This window comes from Rhizophagus irregularis, chromosome 14, assembly GCF_026210795.1.
Source record: "Rhizophagus irregularis chromosome 14, complete sequence".
Taxonomy (NCBI): domain Eukaryota; kingdom Fungi; phylum Glomeromycota; class Glomeromycetes; order Glomerales; family Glomeraceae; genus Rhizophagus; species Rhizophagus irregularis.
This window is the reverse complement of record NC_089442.1, coordinates 1,507,270-1,530,327: the sequence shown is the minus strand read 5'-3', so window position 1 is coordinate 1,530,327 and position 23,058 is coordinate 1,507,270. Positions and strand designations below refer to the sequence as shown.

General features: G+C 25.5%; 5 protein-coding genes across 5 annotated transcripts; 2 read left to right on the top strand and 3 right to left on the bottom strand.

Moving 5' to 3' along the window:
- Window positions 1-3,238: 3,238 nt before the first annotated feature.
- OCT59_006015 (uncharacterized protein) lies at window positions 3,239-4,463 on the top strand (the record flags this gene model as incomplete). The annotated part of the gene is made up of 2 exons (XM_025330489.2): window positions 3,239-3,249; window positions 3,326-4,463. 2 exons carry the CDS (start codon window positions 3,239-3,241, stop codon window positions 4,461-4,463), a joined length of 1,149 nt encoding a protein of 382 aa, XP_025175309.2.
- A 1,960-nt stretch (window positions 4,464-6,423) lies between these two features.
- Window positions 6,424-8,042, bottom strand: OCT59_006014 (uncharacterized protein; the record flags this gene model as incomplete). The annotated part of the gene is made up of 2 exons (XM_025318781.2): window positions 6,424-7,705; window positions 7,789-8,042. The coding sequence occupies 2 exons, from the start codon at window positions 8,040-8,042 to the stop codon at window positions 6,469-6,471; spliced, it is 1,491 nt and encodes a 496-aa protein (XP_025175308.2). The 3' UTR covers window positions 6,424-6,468.
- A 3,485-nt stretch (window positions 8,043-11,527) lies between these two features.
- OCT59_006013 (uncharacterized protein) lies at window positions 11,528-14,017 on the bottom strand (the record flags this gene model as incomplete). Its single annotated transcript, XM_066140984.1, has 7 exons — window positions 11,528-11,559; window positions 11,630-11,694; window positions 11,777-11,819; window positions 11,906-12,295; window positions 12,452-12,543; window positions 12,609-12,811; window positions 12,887-14,017. The coding sequence occupies 7 exons, from the start codon at window positions 14,015-14,017 to the stop codon at window positions 11,528-11,530; spliced, it is 1,956 nt and encodes a 651-aa protein (XP_065997821.1).
- A 1,884-nt stretch (window positions 14,018-15,901) lies between these two features.
- On the top strand, window positions 15,902-17,431 carry OCT59_006012 (uncharacterized protein; the record flags this gene model as incomplete). Its single annotated transcript, XM_025330488.2, has 2 exons — window positions 15,902-16,161; window positions 16,267-17,431. The coding sequence occupies 2 exons, from the start codon at window positions 15,902-15,904 to the stop codon at window positions 17,429-17,431; spliced, it is 1,425 nt and encodes a 474-aa protein (XP_025175306.1).
- Window positions 17,432-19,054: 1,623 nt separating this feature from the next.
- Window positions 19,055-20,557, bottom strand: OCT59_006011 (uncharacterized protein; the record flags this gene model as incomplete). Its single annotated transcript, XM_066140983.1, has 4 exons — window positions 19,055-19,164; window positions 19,252-19,704; window positions 19,828-20,216; window positions 20,304-20,557. The coding sequence occupies 4 exons, from the start codon at window positions 20,555-20,557 to the stop codon at window positions 19,055-19,057; spliced, it is 1,206 nt and encodes a 401-aa protein (XP_065997820.1).
- Between the last annotated feature and the right edge of the window lie 2,501 nt (window positions 20,558-23,058).

Sequence of the window (23,058 nt, the reverse complement as noted above, 5' to 3'; positions counted from 1 at the left end):
ACTTGTAATTCTGGCCAGCACTATAAGTTCGGCTTGAATTAACAGCAGGACCGAAAAGACCGAAAGACCGCGGTCCGGTCTTAAGACCGGCAGTCCTGGGACCGAGTAGGATTAGTAGGACCGATGACCATCTTTATCCTTAATACTATTTTTAAACTTGTGAGCTGCAGAAAACTACGAGAATTTTGTCTTAAATATATTTGTATAGATCTACAACCATTTATTACTTTGAAAATTTTCCTTCTCGTTAGATAAAGATATTCTCCGTCTATAGTTTACTTGAACGGGAAGACTTGCAAATCGATGAAATTTAGTTTAGAATAGTTTAGGATAGTTTAATTAAATATGGTATTAAACAAACTCCTTGTTTGAAACGTATGGATAACGATAGTACCGAATGGAATAATGAAAATTATGAGGCATTAAAGACAACTTTATACCTCTTATTTGTTTTGTAGAAATTTCTTCTACTGATTATGATAATGAAGTCCGACCTTACAAAGTTATTATCCCTAACGCTAATTATATTTTTAAAGAAACTGAATAATTTTATCTTAAAGGTATCTTACAGAAAGAAACCATTTTACCTCAACGAGTTGGAAAAAATTCAATTTAAATCGAAAGTCATTAAAAAAACATATCTATAATCATCAATTGAATCAATGGAAAAGATGCAAGGGCTACACCTGATAAAGATGATTTCAGTTATCATATAACTTTGACCTCATTTATCAAGGTAGCAAAGTTGGAATCAATAATTACTATTAATATAGAAAGAAGTATAGCATAAGGGAACCAATTTTGGTTTTAGTAAAATGTAAAAGTTCACGAAAATATTTGGTGGTTATACTTCAATTGGGTTTCATAATAATTTATTAATCACTATTTTCATTATGAACGCAAAATAAAGTGCTCTGGTAAATATATAATTGATGAGATAGAGGCCTTTATGGTGGATTAATAAATAAAGAACAATAATCAAACAAAGTGAATTTTTGAAAAAGATTATCTTTTAAAATGGCTATATAATAATTGTAATGAGTTCCAAGTATCCTTGACCGATTAAATCATAATTTTGAAATTGGGCTAGTAATAATAATGGTATTGATAAGTTTATACATTACGCTCAGACATATGATTTGAATACTATGACGACTTATTTAATGGAATTTGTGATATTAATCAGTAATTGAGTAATTGAATAAGTTTAATAAATTGAAATTTTCAGCGTAGAAAACTATAAACTGAGTGATTTGAATTTATAAATTATAGTTTATAAAATAGACTGAATTTACATTTTTTCTTCTTCTTTTCAACTTTTTTAAATATACATTATAATCATTTTTTGAACATAAATTTTCATTCCTTACTTAGTAAGTATTTCTTATTAATGTGTTGGCAGATAAAGTAAATACTTTATGAATAGCTGATTTGCTAATTCTTAAACTACTATTCGTTGATTTATTTCTTTGAAAGTTTTTTTATTGTTTGAATATTTTCATAAATTCTTTCACTAAGACTTTTAATGGTATTTAAATTTTAATTGATCGTATTGCAGAAATGTTCAAAAGATAATTTCATCTGAACGCTTTTTGATTCAAGTTTTACTTGTATAAATATATTTAAAAGAGAATAGTTTGAATTTCAATAACTTAAACTAAATAATTTGGCCAACTTAAAAATAATGAGATGATGATAATATATATGTATCATTTAATACATAAGAAGGACCTTTTAAAAGGCCTAAATTTTAAACTAATGAGAAATAAAAAAAGATTAATGAAAGTAGCACAATCTTACCAAATTTATCTTAAAACATTGTTTTCTTATGTTTACTGATTTTAGCGAAATTTGCGAAATTTAAAATTATTTTTTTTTTATGTTCTAAGCCAATTTATTAAATGTGACCTATGTTTAAATAACAAATAATCTGATTCAAAGAATAATAATGACCTCATGTAAAATTGATGACCAAAATATTAACCAATCAAATCAAACAAGTCATTTTAATGGTCAAATAACCATATTACAGTGTTTTAAATTCATTTTATTGTTTATTTATTTAAAGTATATAAGCGTATATGAAATTTTGGATATCTTATTATTGAATTTATATTTAAGAAAGGCCCTATTTAAGTTAAAATTTTGCCAATTTATTTATTTTTGTAATAAATCATTTATTTTTGAAAAAAAAATAATTTCTCATTACAACACTTAACTAAAGGTGATTTTAATTCTGATTTTAATGGTATTAAATAAAATTTATTTTTAATTCGCCCTTCAGATTTTGAAACAATAAAATTTACCTAACTTTAAAACTATCAATAATAAAATTTTGTTATTGCTTAAAAACATGATTATATAAAATCATACCAAGTTTGAAGCTTAGCCTGAAGTTCTAAACCCTTTATAATTTCACTGCATGTTAAAACAAAAAAAAAATGGTTATTTAATAGATTCAATACGCAAATAACATGAAATTTTCGGTTATATCATAAACCTATTAAAACTTTAAAAACTGTTAATTTTCTTGTAGATTATTGTACATTATGAAATTTATTTATTTTTATTTCAAAAGCATTTTTTTTTATCGTACAGCACGGAAAAGAATGTTTAAATTTAGAATTCCATCATTGAAAGCAAATGCATAAAAAATAATGCAATTAATGCACTAACTTTATAGTTTTCATTTATTTTGTTGTGATGACGTAATTATTAAACGCTCACAAAATAAATAAGGAAAGCCATTATTTTAATAAAAATGGATATTTCAATGAGTTTTGTACGACAAATCAAGGTGCAGACTGCGGCTGCGGACAATATCAGATAGTGATATCATAATTCATAAAAAGCAAAGATTACCAAAAAAAACCGACCACATGATGATTGCTAATTTTTGTACTACTAAAATTATATAATATTCTATATAAATATGGACAGTTAATTATATCTTATCCACTTTTTCAGTTCAAACTGTAAATTAATTTTTAAAAAAATGACTTCAATATTTCATTCCGGTTTTTCAAAAGATTTTTCTTCAATATTAAATGATGTAGACGATTATAACGTTATTATTCAAGTTGGTGAAAATAACAATATAAAAGAATTTAAGGCACATTCGGCAATTTTATGTGCTCGTTCTGAATACTTTAAAGGTGCACTCTCAAATAATTGGGTAACAAAAAAGAATGGTATGATCATATATGAAAAACCAAATATTACCCCAAAAGTTTTTGATATGATTTTAAAGTAAGTTATATTTTTGAAATTTTATACTAATTTTATTTAATTATTTTATTAAATTCTAAATTATTCTCTTTTAAAGATATATCAACACAGGTGACCTTAACTTAGAAAAACATCTATTAATTAAAGATATATTTGAACTTCTAGTTGCATCTGATGAACTAATTCTTGAAGAATTATTTGAGCATGTTCAGGATTATTTGATTAAGAAGCGAAAAACTTGGATCAAGGAAAAAAATTTTGACTTCTTCTTTAATACTGCTTTTAAACTTGTTAGTTGCAAAAGACTACAAGATCTTTGTCTTGAAACTATTTGTAAAAATTCACACCTATATATTACTTCCAAAAATTTCCTCTTGTTAGATAAAGATATTCTCTATAGTTTACTTGAAAGGGAAGACTTACAGATCGATGAAATTATTATTTGGGAAAGTTTAGTTAAATGGGGTATTAAACAAACTCCTAGTTGGAGAAGTAAGAATAATAATAGAACCGAATGGAATAATGAGAAATATGAGGCATTAAAGAAAACTTTAGATGAATTGATTCCTCTTATTCGATTCGTGGATATCTCTCCCTCTAAATATTCTACTAGAGTCCGACCTTACAACGCTATTATTCCTAATCATATTTATGATGAAATTGAAGAATTTTATCTTAAAGGTACCTTAAAGAAAGCAACCATTTTACCTCCACGAGTTGGAAGAATTCGATTTAAATCAAAAATTATTAAAAAAAAACTTATTTCTATTATCATCAATTGGATCAATAAAAATGATGCAAAGGTTATTCCTGATAAAAATGATTTAACATATAATTTTAACCTTATTAGCAAAGATGGAATCAAGAGTCAATCATTTATAAATAAATGTAGAACTGGAAAACCAATTTTAGTTTTAGTTAAATGTAAAAATTCACGAAAAATATTTGGTGGTTATAAATCGATTGGATTTTATAATAATAATAATAATCCTTTACCAAATGAATTTATTTTTTCTTTTGAAAATGATGAAGATATTCAAAATATGAGATTAAGTCGTATAAAACCACATAATTATTTCTGTTATTCTGGATTTATTTTTGGAGAGCGTAATTTATATATGCAAGGTAATAATTTGTATGTTAAGTATGATCGTAAAATAGGGTGCTCTGGTACATATATAATTGATGAGGTAGAAGTTTTTAGTGTAGTAGGACGAAAAATTATCCAAAATTAAACAAATTGATTATCTGAAAGATATTTTATTGTAATCTAATCCTGCATTTCATAAAATAAATGTCATATTTTGTTCAAAATATCATTTGTATAATGCATGATAATGGACTTTAAAATTTTTTATTTGGACATCATACGCAGCCACATGGTCATAATTGATCGGCAGTAATTCCGGTCAAGTTATAATTTTGGCCAGAATTAACATATAAATTGTAATTCTGGCCGGAATTATAATTTGGCCCGAATTATGCCGATCGGAACGAAAAATGAATTATTCTTTTTGCAAAACATGGTGCAATAATTTATTACATACAGTGACGTGTCCGAGTAAATCATAAAGCGCTTGCTAAACTTTTATATTCGTTGTTGATTTTGTAAAAATAACTAGGGAATAGTTTTGATAAAATTCGCTCGTAATAAAGTTGCTTTTAAAGTAAGTGATTAGAACCTAAAAAAATGTTAGTTTATAAATTTATTGTTTATGATAATAAGAATGTTTTATTTAATTTCTTATTTATTAAATTGTTGTCGAAATAATAACGAAATATGGATAAAGATTGTAGTATACATGAATTAATTATACGGATCAATCGGATCATTATAATAATTATGATACCATTAAAAAATTTCTTAGACTTTTTTTTGAACAATTATGAACTTCTAACTTTTTTTTTTTAATCAAAGTTTTATTTCGTTAAATAATCTTTTTTCTATAATATTATACATTATAATTTATTATTTACTACCCAATCTGTTGAGTTTAAAATATTCAGAACGAGCACGTAAAATTACCGAATGTGCTTTAAATACTTTCATATTGTTATTTTCGCCAACTTATTCATCTGCATCATCTAATATTGAAGAAAAATCTTTTGAAAGATCGGAATAAAATATTGAAGTCATTTTAAAAAATCAGAGCTTAAACTGAAAGGTATATAAATTTTAATTGTAGACAATATTTTATGTATTATTTAGTAATATAAAACTAGTAGCCTTCATCACGTGTCAATTTTCCTCCTCTCCAACGACTCCACGACTCCACGTGATCTTTGTTAAATCATTGTAATAATTATAAGTTATTGTGCTTTGCAACGATTAATATCACAATTAATTGGTAAAGATTTGGCCACGTATTGCAAAGCACAATAATTTATTATATTAATAAGTGCGTTTTGACAATTCTCAATTTGTTTTTTTTTTTCGTTTACAGGTAAAATAAAAGTTTAAATAATCGGATGCGTCATTTAGAAAATGGTTCTTTTGTTTATTATACCTTATGATCAATAGTTATAATTTTTTATTTTTTTTCCTTGTTTTCCCGTTAGGATATATTTATTATTACATGTACTACAGTAATTTTAAATATCTCGATAAATAGAATAGGAATTTATATTTCCATGTTTTTTCCGTGAATGTATCGTTTTCATGGAATTTATAACCTTAAATCATGGAAATTTTCATCTCTCTAACACGGATCTCCGTGAATTGTATCATTTTCACGGAAAGACACGGAGAAATAATGGAAATATTTGGATAAAAATTTTTATAGGGATTCAAGGACTTTATTGTGAAAATAACGTAATTATTCTTTATCCGCTCAAAAAAGATTATAAATGCAGTGTGTATTTAACAGTACTATGTTAAATCTAACTTCAGGTAATTTTATAAACATTTGTAAATCTTAATCAATCATATTATAGTTTACTTCGATGTCTGAGCGTACTAAATAAATTTGTCAATACTATAATTACTATTAGTCCAACTTCAGCTTTATAATTGTCGTATTAAAGGATTATGATTATTGGAAGTATTTAAAATATACTGTAAATTCTTAAAGTATACAAGATGTATATTTATAACTTCAATAACAATTTTATATAATTAATTAAACGTCTCATTACCATGCATTAATTGCATTATACTAATTATAGCTATTACTTAAAAATAAAAACTCTTTTGAGCAACTATGAATTACGATACCTATTTTTATCAAATTTTATTGAAATTTAATTCTGTATTCCGTAAAACATCTCTTTTGTCATATCATAATTATCGATCCTGTTCTCCACTACTTTAAAAGCTTCTATTTCCTCGATTATATATGTATTAACGAATTTTATTTTACGTCCATAACGAAAATCATAATTAACATATAAATTATTATCTTGCATATATAAACTACGTTCCCCAAAATTAAATCCAAAATCACCATAATTATTATTATAAATATTATAAATATGTGATTTTACATGACTTAATCTCATATTTCGAGTATCATTATTATTTTCAAAAGAAAAAATAAAACTATCAGATGATGAAATAATTTGATTATTTTCATTTCTATTAAAACGTTTTTTAGAAATACGATAAAATCCAGCCGGTGTATAACCACCAAATATTTTTCGTGAATTTTTACATTTAATTAAAACCAATATCGGTTCCTTCATATTACAATTATTTATAAATGATTGATTATTGATTTCATCTTTACTACCTTGATAAATAAGGTTAAAATTATATGATAAATCATTTTTATCAGGAATAGCCTTAGCATCTCTTTTATTGATCCAATTGATGATTATAGATATAAGTTTTTTTTTAATAATTGTCGATTCAAATTTAATTTTTCCAACTCGTGGAGGTAAAATGATTGCTTTTTGTAAAGTACCTTTAAAATGAAATTCTTCAACTTCTTTAAAGATATGATTAGGAATAATAGCTTTATAAGGTCTAACCTTATCATAATATTGAGAAGGAGAAATTTCCACGAATCGAATAAGAGGTATAAATTTACCTAAAGTTTTCTTTAATGCCTCATAATTCTTATTATTCCATTTGACTATATCGTTATTAATATTTCCAGGAGTTTGTTTAATACCCCATTTAATTAAACATTCCCATAGAACAATTTCATCGATTTGCAAGTCTTCCCGTTCAAGTAAATTATAAAGAATATCTTTATCCAAAGAGAGGAAGTTTTCTGAAGTAATAAATGGTTGTGGATCTATACAAATAAATTTAAGACAAAAATCTTGTAATTTTCTGCAGTTCATAAGTTTAAAGGCAGTATTAAGGACGAGATCAAAATTTTTTTTCTGAATCCAAGTTGTTCGGTTTTTAATTAAATAATCTTGAACATGATCAAATAATTCTTCAAGAAGTAATTCATCAGATGCTACTAAAAGTTCAAGAATATCTTCATCTTGATACTCTTTCAAGTCAAGTTCACCTGTATAAATATATCTTAAAAAGAGAATAATTTTAAATTTTAAAAAAACTAAACAAAATAAATTTGAAGTAAATATAAAATTAAAATGATAACTTACTTTAAAAGTATATCGAAAATTGTTGGAGTAATATTTGGTTTATTATATAAGATCATACCATTCTTTTTTGTTATCCAATCAGTTGAAAGTGCACTTTTAAAATATGCAGAACGAGCACGTAAAATTACCGAATGTGCTCTATATTCTTTTATATTGTTTTTTACACCAACTTGAATAATAACATTAAAATCATCTGCATCATTTAATATTGAAGAAAGATCTTTTGAAAGACCGGAATGAAATATTGATGCCATTTTAAAAATTAAATTTTTAAATTTTTAAAATTTGAACTGAAAAGAGTATAAGGAGTATAAGGTTTGATTGTAGACCATATTTATATAATGATTAGTAATACAAAAACTAGCTAGTACAAAACTAGCCGTCGTCACGTGATGATTTTCACCTGCATTACATGATAAATTATTTTGTATGTTGAATAAAATTACAATTTATTAAATTAATACAAAGTGCGTTGTAAAGCAATCTATATAATTAAATAAATCTATGTAATTGAATAATCTATATAATTAAAAATTTGGATATTTTAGATTAACCCTGTATAAATTAATTTAAGTTGTGTAACGTGTAGCATATTTCCGTCAAATTTATTACGAATTTCTATGTCATGTTAAAATAATTTGGATCGGTAGATTAGTGTAATGAACGCCGATCATTTTCGTCGGCTATATCACTATTTTTCGTTAAAATGTTTTAATGTGACCATTTTTATTGACGATATCAACTAAAATTATGATAAATTAATAAATTGAAAAAGATTATTTTTGTTCATGATACACTGATTTAAGTTCATTGATCCCGGTGTGAACCAATTGGGTTGATGTTAGTAATAGTAATATTTTTTTTTCAATAATCTGCTGCGTCACTTACGATAACAGAAAAAGTCACTTTACCTTATGACCAATAAAAATTATTTATTTTTGTAAAAAAAATCCATATTTCTTGTAAATTCATAATGACTGTTCTATATTAAAAAATTAAAAAAAATACAATAAATTTTTGTTTCCTTTAAAAAAAATAGACCAATCATATATCTTTTTTTTTAAAAAATATAAGATATATTAAAATAAAAAAAATCTCAATCCTTATAACAAAAAAAAGTGAAAAAAAAAATTGAAAAATAAAATTTATTTTTTTTCTCAATAAAAGAGCGGAAAATTATAATTAATCAAGGTTTTTAACCCTTTTTTTTATAAAAAAAAAAAGTTCTGGTAAAAATTTTTTTAGTTAAAAACTCATATATAAAATTTTTTCTGAGAAAATAAATGAATCTTAAGAGTTAAGACTTTATATGTACAGTAATTTTATTATATTAGTAATTATTAATCCCAATAATTACTGTATACTAATTCAAATATAATTTATTGTTTAATTTATTTAATTTTTTTTTTTAAAAAAAAATGCATAATTTCTTATTCATAATAAACTATTTTACATTAAAAAATCATCAAAATTAATTTATGAAATAAATTTTGTTTTCTCTTAAAAAAAAAATAATAATTATCTAATCATATCATCATTAATTTGGTTTAAATTTAGAATTTAAATCTTACACAAATACAAAATACCAGTATATCAATACTATGATACTCTAAACATGAACACTCGTTTCATATTAAAATTCATATGAAATTCCTTTTTTAATTTTAAAAAATTCACACCAGGCATAGTAATAATACATAATTTTTTTCAATTTTTATAAAATTGACCCGATCGGACATGAGAACCTATTTTATTACTTTGTATTGCCCTATTTTCCTTATTTCCGTTAGAACAACGTCAAAATGTATTAATAATTACATTCATTTATTACGTTTCTTATTCAGTTTAATGCTCAATTTATATAGTTTAATTAATTTTACCAAAATGCAACACTAGAAATTTAACATGAGAAATCAAAGCCTTTAATTTAGACTAGCTGTAGTCTGTTGCGTTAAACCAATATAACAACAAAATTTAGTTAAATTGATCTTGTATAATATTGACCCGTTCTTTTATTTTTAAGTAAAAAAAAATATAATTATTCTAACTAAAAAAAATCATACAAAGCATGTTTATTTCATAAAGAAATATTTTATTTTGATTATATAACCGATCCAAATCTAGGAGGTGAAAGAATGAAAAAAAGAAAAAATAGAAAAAAAATTAGTGTAATAATAAAAAAAATAAATAGTCACGTTTACCATAGGATCGCAGCGTCTATCCAATCGATCCGATCACTGATCTAGATCTAAGCCTAAAAGACGAAATAAATAATAAGGATAATATAGGACCTATACATACTGTACATATATAGGTTAAAAAAAAATATGTATAAAAGTAAATAAAAATTATATAAAAAAAAATATTAGTAGAGATTCAGTTTATATTATGAAGAGAAAAAAATCGGAAAAAAAATATCAGATCTAACAAAAAGAGACCGAAAAAAAAATAATACTAGAAAAAAAAAAGATCCGGTCTATAAAAAGACAAAAAAAAAGAATATTATTAAAAAAACATACTTTTAAATCATCACAAGTGTCACACCCTCCACTGTTTATATAAATCTGAGGGACAGTTTTTTCAAGTTGGTGAAGTCCCACATTATTTGCTTGTGCATAATGCCGTAATGCAAGCCAATTGTGGAATTGTTTAAATGTTACTTAGACAGTTTACGGTATTAATGTTGTGCCCCAAATCTCAATATGCCCCAAATTGGCGATAATCATCGATGATTACTATATGTGAAAAGTAATGCTTTGAAAATTCTTAAGGTATTATAAAGATGGGCCGATAATTTAGGCCGATCGTTGATTTGGGGCAATCGTCAACTTGGGGCACAACATTAATAAGCAATAAAATTTCATTATCGGAATGACGGAACGTACGCATGACCCGACAGCCAATCAAATTAGATTGGATTTTAAGCCGGTTATCATATTTTGATATTTATAAATTTCTTGCTTCTGGTAAAAAATATATTAAATTTATGTGATAATTGACAAATACAAGTTTATCTAAGAGATAAAACTCAAAAGTTGCTCATGTTAATAATTTGTCATAAGGCCGAATTGAAGCCATTTCGTGATTTATAAGCGATATATTATTATGAAATGACTCAAAGTACGTATAATAATAATTGGTAACGAAAATAAGCAATAAACGCAGATATCGATCGATACTTCAAGTATGGAAAGTAAGACTTTGCAAAATTTTTAAAGAGTGTTTTTAAAACTACAAATAATGTATTGTACATTTAAACAGAATATATCAGACATGATCACTCGTTAATAAATACAATATTGAATTTTAAATTCTTTTAACGATCCCTATTAAATTTTTTAAGATTTAATAATTCAAATTTATTCAATTACTAACAAAAGGTTTTTTTAACTGACATTTTCGATTTTTGTATTTTACGTTAAAGAAATTGATGATAAATTAATAATAGCGTTAATTTAATTAACTAGTATTATTTAAAATTAAATATTTTGAAATATCGAAAAAATAAAATTTTATTTGAGTATAAATTGTACGAATTAAATAAATTGTTGCAGTACATTTATATGATAAATAAATTATAAATATAAATATACTATATGCTATGATATCTAAGTCATTTAAAAGTTTATGTAAAAATGAATAGTTGATTATCTTTCTTATTATCAATATTAGATAAATACAATACCATGAACGTGAAAATCTTTTCGGAATTTTTTCCAAATTCCCACTTCTTATTACTTTATATATTATTATATAATTTAATGTGTTTTCCTATTTTGAAATTATAAAATAAATAAAAATGTAAACGAATATAGAAAAATTTTTGTCAATAAACATTTACCATTATTTTCATGAGAACTAATATTTAATTTTTCAATATTTCGCTTAGTTCCAAGTACTTTTGATCTATTATTATTAATTGTGTTTAGTTAAAGAATTTAAATTTTTGAACTTTGCAAAATTATGAGAATTTTTAATGTAGAAATACCTTTCAATATCAATGTCAAGTTCTAGTTCTAATGAAGTATAGTCTAAAAAAAGAAATCAATATTTATCCAAAGTTTAATCATGGTTAGTAGTTTACATTTATTGTATTTATATGGTTTTTAATACATACCTTTAGAGGAATTGATAGATGAGCATTTAGAAATAAAAAAGCTTAATGGTCTACTTGTAAAAATAGCATTTGGATGAGGTTTTTCACTAGACTCGGGTCCAAGTTTCTTTAAATTTATTAACTCTATTCTTTTAATTTCAGCTTGATTAAATGGTTCAATATGCTTATTTTTGAAAAACCATTTACCAAAGGTTTTACGAATTTCTGTTATAGTAGGTCTTTTTTCGGGATCAGAATCCCAACAACTTTTCATTAAATTTGCATAACATTCTGGTGTATCTTCTGTTATTTCAGGCCGTTCTCCATCAAGAATTTTATAAACAAGTTGAATATCATGTTCAACATTAGCAAAGGGTTTACAACCAGTTGTTAACTCCCACATGATCATGCCTACACAATAAACATCAGACTCTTTAGAAAATGCAGATCCTTTAAATATTTCGGGCGCAATATAAGGTATTACTCCATATATTTCGTTATTCAATGAAGGTTTATTTGCAGGTTGTGATAACCCAAGATCTCCAATTTGCCATTGATTTCTTTTACCAAAATAACGACGTTCGTCTATCAAACTAGACAATATGTTTCCACTATGAAAATCTCGATGTATAAACTCCGCTTTATGAATAGTTTCAAGTCTAAATAAAATAAATAATTTAGTAATTATTATAAGCAAATACAATAGATATGCTAATATAAATACCCTTCTGAAATCTGCCATAGAATAGCTAATTTTTTTTTGTTCCATGTAATTCTTGTAAAATTCCTTTGTAACCAATTATGTAAATCTCCTCCTTTTGCATATTGCATGACTAATATGTAATCATCTAATTCAGGATCTTTTGTAAAACCATAGGTTTTAACAATATGATGCTTAATTTGATAACAATATTGATTTGATTTTAACTATAAAATTCATGATAATAAATTAGTTTATTCATAAAACTTTAATAGAAAGAGTAAATGTAAGATAACATTCACCTCATTTAAAAAATGTTTGTCAATATCTTTAGAATTTATAAATCTTTTTAAAATGACTGTTTCATTTTTACTTCTATATCTATCAACTTTATCACGATATTTATTGATGTAAGATGAACCATCTAACCAATCTGCTTGATATATAATACCAAATCCTCCTTTCGCTATTTCTTTTATATTCGTAAATTGAGAATATGGTATCCATTCCATTGATAGTTTAACATCTTTATAAATAGAATCACATATATCATATGGTTCAAAATATTTATCAATACCTTTAACTTTATCAGCAAATTCGGTTATTTTCAAATTATTGTGAATATCAAGCCTCAAATTGGAAAGTAAATCATCTAAATAATTATTTCCGACGCTAATGTTATTGATATCAAAATTAATAGATGATACTCTTTTGCATTTTTTACATTGAGATTGAATTGTAGGTCCAAAAATAACATTTGTTGTTAGACAATATCTACATCCGGTATAAAATATAAGACAATTTGTACAATACTTTTGACAATCTGATATAAATGTTAAGGATATTTTACAAGCATCACAATGAGTTATATTATGCCACCATGGTAAATAAATAATTGGAATAGGTTTTTCGGTTAAAGTTGATTCTATATACCCAGAAGAAATTAGATAACAATCTGAACACAACCTTAAAAAACCATAAATTTCTTGATATAATGATTTTCCACATAGTTTACAATGTCTTTCACTTTGGGCCATATTTGTAAATAAATTACGAAAAGATTCAAAAGATATGTATAATGTACCCGCATGTATTTGTTTAAAACATAAAATCTCCAAGCAGTTTCTACAGCATTCTTGAATATTTTGTGGTTCATACATTCTATTTATTTCATGTTCACTACATTCCAAGTTCTTTGTATATAAGTATAAGTCTAAGTAAATATTATTATCATTTATATCAGTGATATAACATGATAAACATTTTATGCAATATTTCTGTTGACATAAAATCGCCGTAATGTATCTTCCTCCACAATAAATACACTCTTCATCATTCTTATTAAATGAAACGAACAAGATCGGTATGGGACTAGATTTTAATCTTGGCGTTGGGTCAAAATAATTTTCATCATAGATTTTTATAATATCCATATTATTGTTATAGGTAATTACTGAGAATTCTACATATTTATAGTTTTGATTATTTCATAGGGTTAAATAGAACTTTCCGTTGGCGTACTGTTGGTGTTATTTCGTATGCACGGAATTTAAGAATTTTCCATAGTATAATTATATTGAGGAGTACATACGGTACTACAAGTACGTTTGTGCGTATTGTTGGCGCTAATAGAAAAATATTTCGTATGCACGGAATTTAAGAATTTCCCATAGTATAATGGAAGCAATTATATCGAAGATGGAGTACAATCGCAAGGAGTGTTACGATAACATGTAGTGCAAGAGTATACGGTACTACAAGTACGTTTGTAAAACTTGAACTTTTTCTTTTATTTGTTTTATGAGCCGATCATTATTTGTAGTCTGTACTCATACCCCTTGTACTACTATTTTGATACTCTTCCGGCTACCGTTTTGGTCTTTGTAATTTTATGTGAACGTTATAAAATAAAATCAAGAGTGGAAGTTTGACAATCATTTAATAATATAATTATAAAAAAATTCAAATAGAGAATGACACTTCGTTATAGAAAAAATTTGTAATTTCAAGAAAATTATTCCCATTATTTGTGTTGCACACACAGTATAATAGCTGAAAAGACTTTCTGAAGTAGAAATTCCATATAAATACAAACTTACTCGTTTATATATTTGGGAAAGAGATTCACGTATTACATATTAAGAAACTTTGTTACAAACTTACAATAATAGTAACTGTTTGTACAATGTATGAATATAAAGTTACTATCATACAACTGATTTGCAATATTTCTTTTCTTGAAGCTCTAATGAAAGTAAATTATTTAATTATTGCTTTATACCGAATTTAATTAAATATATCCTAATAACTAATTAATATAACTAATATCAATATTTTTATAAGAGCTTTAAACTCAAATATCCAATTATTAGGTTGATGACGATATATTTTTTTTTCTTTAGCGAGAATAGCGTGTGTTAACATTAAATATTAAGTTTTGATATATTGCTTTAGTACAAATTTCAGGTGTAGCTCTCAGTATCATACCTTATTACTTCCTTAGATTCTTGCAAATATAGTTCTTTATGTCGTTTATTATAAGTAAATGTGATATCAGATTTCTTCAAATTATTTGTTACTTTTTGTTATATAATTTTAATTTCTGGATGAATATTTTTATTTCGAATTTTTTTTATTTTGCATTCTAATAAATAATTTTTAATGCATGTGATGAATAAACAATTAACAGTATCATGCTTTTAGAAAATAAAATTAATAAACGAAAAATGATTTAAGTATCAATAGCCCTATAAAAAATTTTTATCCAAATATTTCCATTATTTCTCCGTGTCTTCCGTAAAAATTCCGTGAAAATGATACATTCACGGATATCCGTGTTAGCGAGATGAAAATTTCCATGATTTAAGGCTATAAATTCCATGAAAATGATACATTCACGGAAAAAACATGGAAAGATAAAACACGGATCAGATTTTTTACAGGGTAGTTGATTGATCAATTAATCACTCAAACACACTACTGTATTAATTATAAGAATCACGGGACAATGTTCGAAAAGTTATAACGCGATTGGTTACATAAACTAAAATCAACTGCGCCACACCTGTTTTTATTACCAAATATTTCTAGTCCAAATTTATTCAAATTAAAAGAACCCGATCTCATGATAATCCCAATTTGTAATAAATCTATTTTATACACTATGAGATTTTTTCTCATGGAGTAATTCCGTTTTCAAGCGTGAGGCGTGCAGACGAAATGTTTACATCATTTATGATTGACAATACAATAAATGTGGTATCGATAAAATTTCTTTTTTTATCATATTGTTAAAATTTCAACTTCGTTTATCAAAAATGACTTCAAAATCCAATTCGAGCCTTTCAAAAGATCTTTCATTAATGTTAAATGATTCAGATGATTATAATGTAATCATTTATGTTGGAAAAAATCCAAATATAAAAGAATTTCGTGCACATACAAATATTCTTAGAGCTCGTTCTCCTTATTTTAAAGGTGCTCTCTCAAATTTATGGATAAGAAACAGGAATAATGATAATATGATTGAGTTCAAAAAACCAAATATTAATCCTGATGTTTTCGAAATTATACTCGAGTAAGTATAATAAATTCTAGTTAAATAAGTTAATTTTATTTATTATTATTATTATTATTATTATTATTGAAATTAAATTTTCTTTTCTTTTCGAAAATGATAAAGGTATATATATACAGGTGAAGTAAATTTAACCAAAAAATCAGGAGAAAATATTCTTGCATTATTAATTGCATCTGATGAATTACTTCTTGATGAATTATTTGAATTAGTTCAAGATTATTTAATTAAAAGATCAATTTGGGTCGAACAAAATTTCGTTCTTGTTCTTCATACAATCTATAAACTTTCTAGATGTAAGAAATTACAAGACCATTGTATTGAATCTATTTGTGCAGATCCACAACTATTTTTTACTTCAAAAGACTTCCTCTCGTTAGATAAAGGTATTCTTTATTATTTGCTTAAACGAGATGATTTGGCAATTGAAGAAATTATTTTGTGGGAATATTTAATTGATTGGGGTACTATGCGAAATCCTAGTTTGAGACATAGGAAGAATCGTAAAACCAAATGGTCTAATATAAATTTTGAAACATTAAAGGAAACGTTAAGTAGATTTATTCCTCTTATTCGATTCTCGGGAATTAGTTCAGCTGATTTTTTTGATAGAGTACGTCCATTTAAACCCATTATTCCTAATTATATTTATGAAGAAATTATGGAATATCATATGAAAAATGCTTTACCAAAAACGACCTTTTTACCTCCACGAACTGGTAATATTCAAAAAATTGAATCATTTATTATCAGGCAAAAACAATTGAATATAATTATCAATTGGATTGATAAAAAAAATTCAGATTATAATCGTAATAAAGTGGATGGATTTTATAATTTTAACCTTATTTATCGTAAAAGTCGTGATAAAAATGACGAAATTCGAGATAGATTTGCTGATAAAGGACCTGTATTAATTTTAATCAAAGAATTATCAGGAAAAATATTTGGTGGATATAATCCTATTGGTTGGTGTAAGAATATTCGCAATAAATATTTATCCACTAAGGAAAGTTTTATATTTTCGTTTGAAAATAATGAGGATACTAAAGAGATGGAAATTGAAATTGGTCGTGTAATTAATTCATTATACGCTATCTATGATTATTCAAGGAATGCAGTTAACTTTGGTAAAGGTGATTTAAAATTGAAATATGATAAATTAACCTCATCTGATGGTGGTGTTTATGGACACTTAAAAAAAAATAATAATAGAGATGAATATGAAGTTGAAGAGATCGAAGCTTTCAGCGTAAGTATAACACTTTAGTTTTAGGCGCCTATCTGATTTTTATTAGATTTTAACTATTTAGTAATACAATTATATATTTGAATTAAGCAAATGTTTTATTTAAGTTGTAGATGTATAAAGTATGTAGTGTCTACTAAATTAAAATTTTAATAAATTCGTCTGCAAACTTGCTTTCATTTTCGTCAATAAGTATTGATTTTTTTAACAAACGGTTTGAGAACCTTACGTTTTACTATCCGTTATAAGTTTATTTGAGCATGATGCTGATTTTAATATTTTTATATTTACCAAAATACTATCCAATAGAAGACAAAGCTTTTCTAATATAATTATTAATTGATTAAAGGGAAAGATTCATAAATTTTATAGATATGGCCGAGTCATGATAGAAATAAAAAAAATGGGGATACAGTAGATTTTATCTCGGCTACCTTTATAAATAATATCAAACTTGTATGGTGAATCTATTAATATACTGATTCGTTTAAGAGCGATTGCTGAATGTGCTTTAGAAATTTTCTTGTATTGTTATTTTCGCCAATTTGAATAATAATCTGCATCCTAAAATCGGTTGGTTTTGTGAGTAAACCCCGTACTGCTTAATCAGTTTAAATATAACCAAATTAAATATTCTGAATGTTATTAAGAATGATTAAACAAAAACAGATCCTATAAGAATAATACTTAGCCTTTGTCGTCTTTATTATAGTACTACATATAAAATTCAAACATGTATAAACAAAATTGTCAGCCCAAAAATGCGAAAAATAGGTTTAACCTACCCACTTGTTCAATAACATAACATATTTCTAAAAAAAAACCAATTTTCGAATTTTTAATAAAAAAAACTATTTTTCATTTTTATTTAAAATATGAATTCTAGACATTTTTATAATTTATTTAAAGAATGAATATTAGACTTTGTTTTTATTTTTTGTTTAAAAAAAAAAAAATCTGGTTTTTTAATAAAATGAGTGAGTTTTTTTTAAAAAAAAGCGATTTAAATTTTTTTTTTTAAAATAAAAACTCTGAAAATTGGTTCCATTAAGAAAGTTTTGAAAAAAACATTTTTGATAAAAAATCGATCTATATATATTATAATATCATAAAAGAAAATTTTAAAAAAGGAAATCAAAATTTCAAAATTTCGATTTTCATAATTTTGTCACTTTTGGTCCCAACGGTACAGTGTTTACACTTTGAATTATAAAAGTACTTTGAATTACAAAAGAAATGAAATGATAAATGAAATTGGGATTAAATACAAATAAATTTCTTAGAAGTCAATACAAATTGAACTCTAAAATACTAATTCGAAGCCATTTGATTTCTATCAGTAATATTTTTCTTAAAAAAAATTGAAGGATCGGTGTAATGATATTACGTATCAAAGTTCACGTGATTATTTACAAGTTTATTCTCAAATAGCCGCTTTTAATAAAAAAATTGGTACGAAGAATTCTTAATAGTTTCGTTTGCATGATTTCCTTATATAATCCGAAAACGAAAAATTTTATTACGGATAGATTATATTTAGGGTTTTGCTAAAATTATTAATGAACATAAAAATTACAAAAAAGAAATGTTACTTACGCAACGTATTCATACCCTATTTTAAATTCAATAAATAATATCATAATTTTATTTTTTAACTACACTGAATACTTCAATCTCTTCAATAATAAGTGTTTTTCTTTCACCAAAAATATTCTCATAATAGTTGTTATCAAACCCAACATGAAGATTTTGTCCTTTAATAAATAAAATATTTCCAAAATTAAAGAAATTACTATAATTGTAAGCTTCATAAACAGAACAGGATGAATTAGTTACCCTACCAATTTTCATATTATGTATATCTTGATCATTTTCAAAAGAAAAGACAAAACTTTCTGTTGATGTTAACCATTGACTCAATTTACCATAACCTCCCGCATATCCAATTGGATTATAACCACCATAAATTTTCTTTGATTGAACTCTTATTAATACTACAAATGGTCCTTGTCCATTACATTTATTATAAAATGCCACGTTGTTAAGTCCATCACGACTCATCAAGTAAATAAGATTAAACTTATGTTTACTGTTATCTGCAAAAGGTGAGCTATTTCTATCAAACCAATTAGAAATAATATTTGCAAGCTTCGGTTTAATAATCGTTGATGTTAATGATCCTGATTTTCCTGTACGAGGTGGCAAGGTCGTGGTTTTTGGTAAAGCTTTTTTATAATAGAATTCTTCTAATTCTTCATAAATATGATGGGGAATAATAGTTTTATAAGGACGAACTTTATCAAAAAAATCATCAGAAGAAATTTCCACAAACCGAATTAGAGGAATAAATTGGTTCAAAGTTTTCTTTAATGCTTTATAATTTTCTTTATTCCATTTGGTTCTATCACTATTCTTACTTCCTAAACCAGGTGTTTGTTCAATACCCCATTTAATTAAATAATCCCAAGCGACAACTTCTTCAATCTGTAAATCATCTCGTTTAAGTAAACCAAAAAGGATATCCTTATCTAACGAAGGAAACATTTTTGAAGAGATGAATGGTTTCGGATCTTCACAGATAGATTCAAGACAATAATCTTGTAATTTCTTGCAACTAGTGAGTTGAAACACAGTGTGGAGAACAAGAACAAAATTTTTTTGAACCAAACTAGTTTGTTTTTCGATTAAATAATCTTGAACATGGTTAAATAGTTCATCGATAAGTAATTCATCAGATGAAACTAATAAACCGAGAATATCTTCACCCGATTGTTTAGTCAAATCAAGTTCGCCAGTATAAATATATCTTAATAAATAATAAAATAAGTTTTTTTTTTGAAAAGAAATTTTAAATTTAAAATTTAAATACTTTAATTTAATAATTCTTGCTTACTTTAAAACCACTTCAAAAACAGTTGGAGCAATATTTGGTTTATTAAATGTAATCATGTTATTTTTCTTTGAAATCCAACCGGAAGAGAAGGCACTTTTAAAATAAGGGGAACGAGCACGTAAAATTACTGAATGAGCACGAAATTCTTTTGTATTTTGGTTTTCACCAACTTGAATAATAACGTTAAAATCATCAGCATCATATAATATTGATGAAAGATCTTTTGAGAGACCGGAATGGAATATTGAGGTCATTTTTAAAGAAAGAATTATGAGTTTTTTTGTCAATGAAAATAATGGATTTTATAATTATTTGGCTACACTGCATTATTTGTGAAACCAAAGATCAACATCACCGGTCCGAAAATTAACCGGTTAAACTTAATTCGGGCCGGAATTAGATATTCAGCCAGTGTTAACATCTTCCTTAATTCTGGCCGAATTACAAATTAATGTCAGATTTTGTTTGTTTAGTAAACATGATAGTTTTCATCAAATATTTCCTAAATTTTAATTAAATTAAAATATCATTACTTCTACTTTCAATAAAAGTATAACTCGTGTTTTGGTATGTATGATTAGTAAGGAATGATGTATATGAATTGAATAAGAGACATAATTGAGTTAACATTTATAAATATTTTAATATCATGATGAATAAATTCATGAAAGTTTTCGTGGTTCAACTTAACTTTCGGTCAATAGTAAACTGTAATAATCTATCATTTTCATTAATTTGAATTATCTAAACTCTTGTTTCAAATATTTCATGTAAATTAATGTTTTCTTTATGTTCTCCAATATCGCATTTCATAATAAATTTTATACCTTGGAAATAATCGATTCCGAAATCTACGTGCTGATACTGTTTAGTCGTGTAGTCGATGTTATTATCAGAGAAACTTCTTATGTATCGGCTTGATTATTTCTTATTTAGTTGGGATGTTTTATGTTCAACTATTAGCGGAAGTACTTTTTTTAAGTATTGGCGTAATTATTAAACATTTCACCATAGAAGATAATGATGGAAACAAAATAACTATGGATGAAAAGTAATTATTGTCTAAATAAATAAAGTCAAAAAATAATTTTGTACGATTAAGTGGCTTGTGTATAATGATTTCATTCCGAAGTTTGTACAATGCAATATTTCAACATAAATATTTATTATAAAACAAATTATGAAAATTCTTATATAAAGTTTTTGAAACTTTCCGAATGTTAACTGTTTTATGAAAACGTGAAATAAACAAATTTCAGTCGACTAATTAAATAACAAGTTACACAGAGCAAATTTTTTGAAGGTAAGGTGTACAATATAATTTTTTATTCTATATATTTTGAATATTTGAAGGATTTTAAGATTGTTTTATGAATATATTTATGTATGTATAATGTTTACCAGGGTATATTAATTTATAGACTCCAAAAATTAAGATTATATAGAAAAGATGTTATGTATAGACACCTATGTATGTAGTGTATAGTGATGTGCACTATACGTTGATTTTGTGATTGTACGACATGACAAACATATTTTTTGTACGTATGTACACTAACCATACGTAATTGTTATATGTATATGCATTTATTTTTTGTGTGCCAGGTTAGTGTCGATCACTTCTATAATAGGAAGGAGTTATGTTTACGCGTCACCTGATCACGTGCAGCCACGAGTTCAAAAACACTAAGTATCTGAGGGACTTAGAATTTTTTTCGTGCCAAAAATTTATTTGTCACCCGTTATCTGTCACCGTGATCGGCATAACCTGGCACACAAAAAAGTAATGCTATGTATATATAAATGTATCCAGTGGCGCAGCATATGTGAACCGGCAAATTTTGCAAACAGGGCCGCATTACGGCGTTATGCACTAACACGTGAAAACAAAGTGACGAATAAGGGCGTGACGAATAAGTTTTTACTCACTCGAAAAAAACTAAGTCCCTCAGATAATTATAAACAGTGAAACAAGGCTCGGGCGTGACGATGTGATGAATTAAAAATAGATCACGTGACTGTGCAAAAATTGCCGGTGCGGCTGGGCTAGTACTAGTGTAGACAGTTACTGCGGCTGCGCCTTATCATTTGTATTTACGTGCGTTTGGTCTCTTATTTCATTCATACGTACGTACGTTTTGATTTAATTAATATTATTATTATTTATTTGCCATGTATGTATGTGCAGTACACTCAGTGCAACCATACGTACATAGCAAAAGATCGCCATACGCTACACACAAGGGTCTCTATACGCTACATGTTTCCTAATTGCCCAAAAATTAATATTGGTTTTATACTTTTTATTTTTTAGATACCTTACATCGTAATTTGAATGCTTAAATACTTAATTCTTAAGGGTATTGTATTGTTAATAAAAGACTTCCGTTTTCTATATAAAAAATAGAAATTTTTTAATTGCCCAAGTGTTTTCTTTTTTTCATATAATAATATTACAACTTTGGAAAAAATAAATTATTTTATATTTTATATTACAAACAATAGAAAGATATTTATTTTTCTTTATTTTTATTTTTTTTTGTTTCTTTTTCCTTATCTCGTTCGTCCATTCGTCACGTTAAAATCTTTATATGTTAACAATATTCAATTGTAAACATCAAGAATATGGGATTTTTTTATAACTAATAAAATATTTGAGGTTATAAAAATTAATTATGAATTATTTGTAACAATGAATTTTCGCTTTGCCTTCATAACAAATTTTATTTTTAATTCAAAAAAAACGACTGAAAGA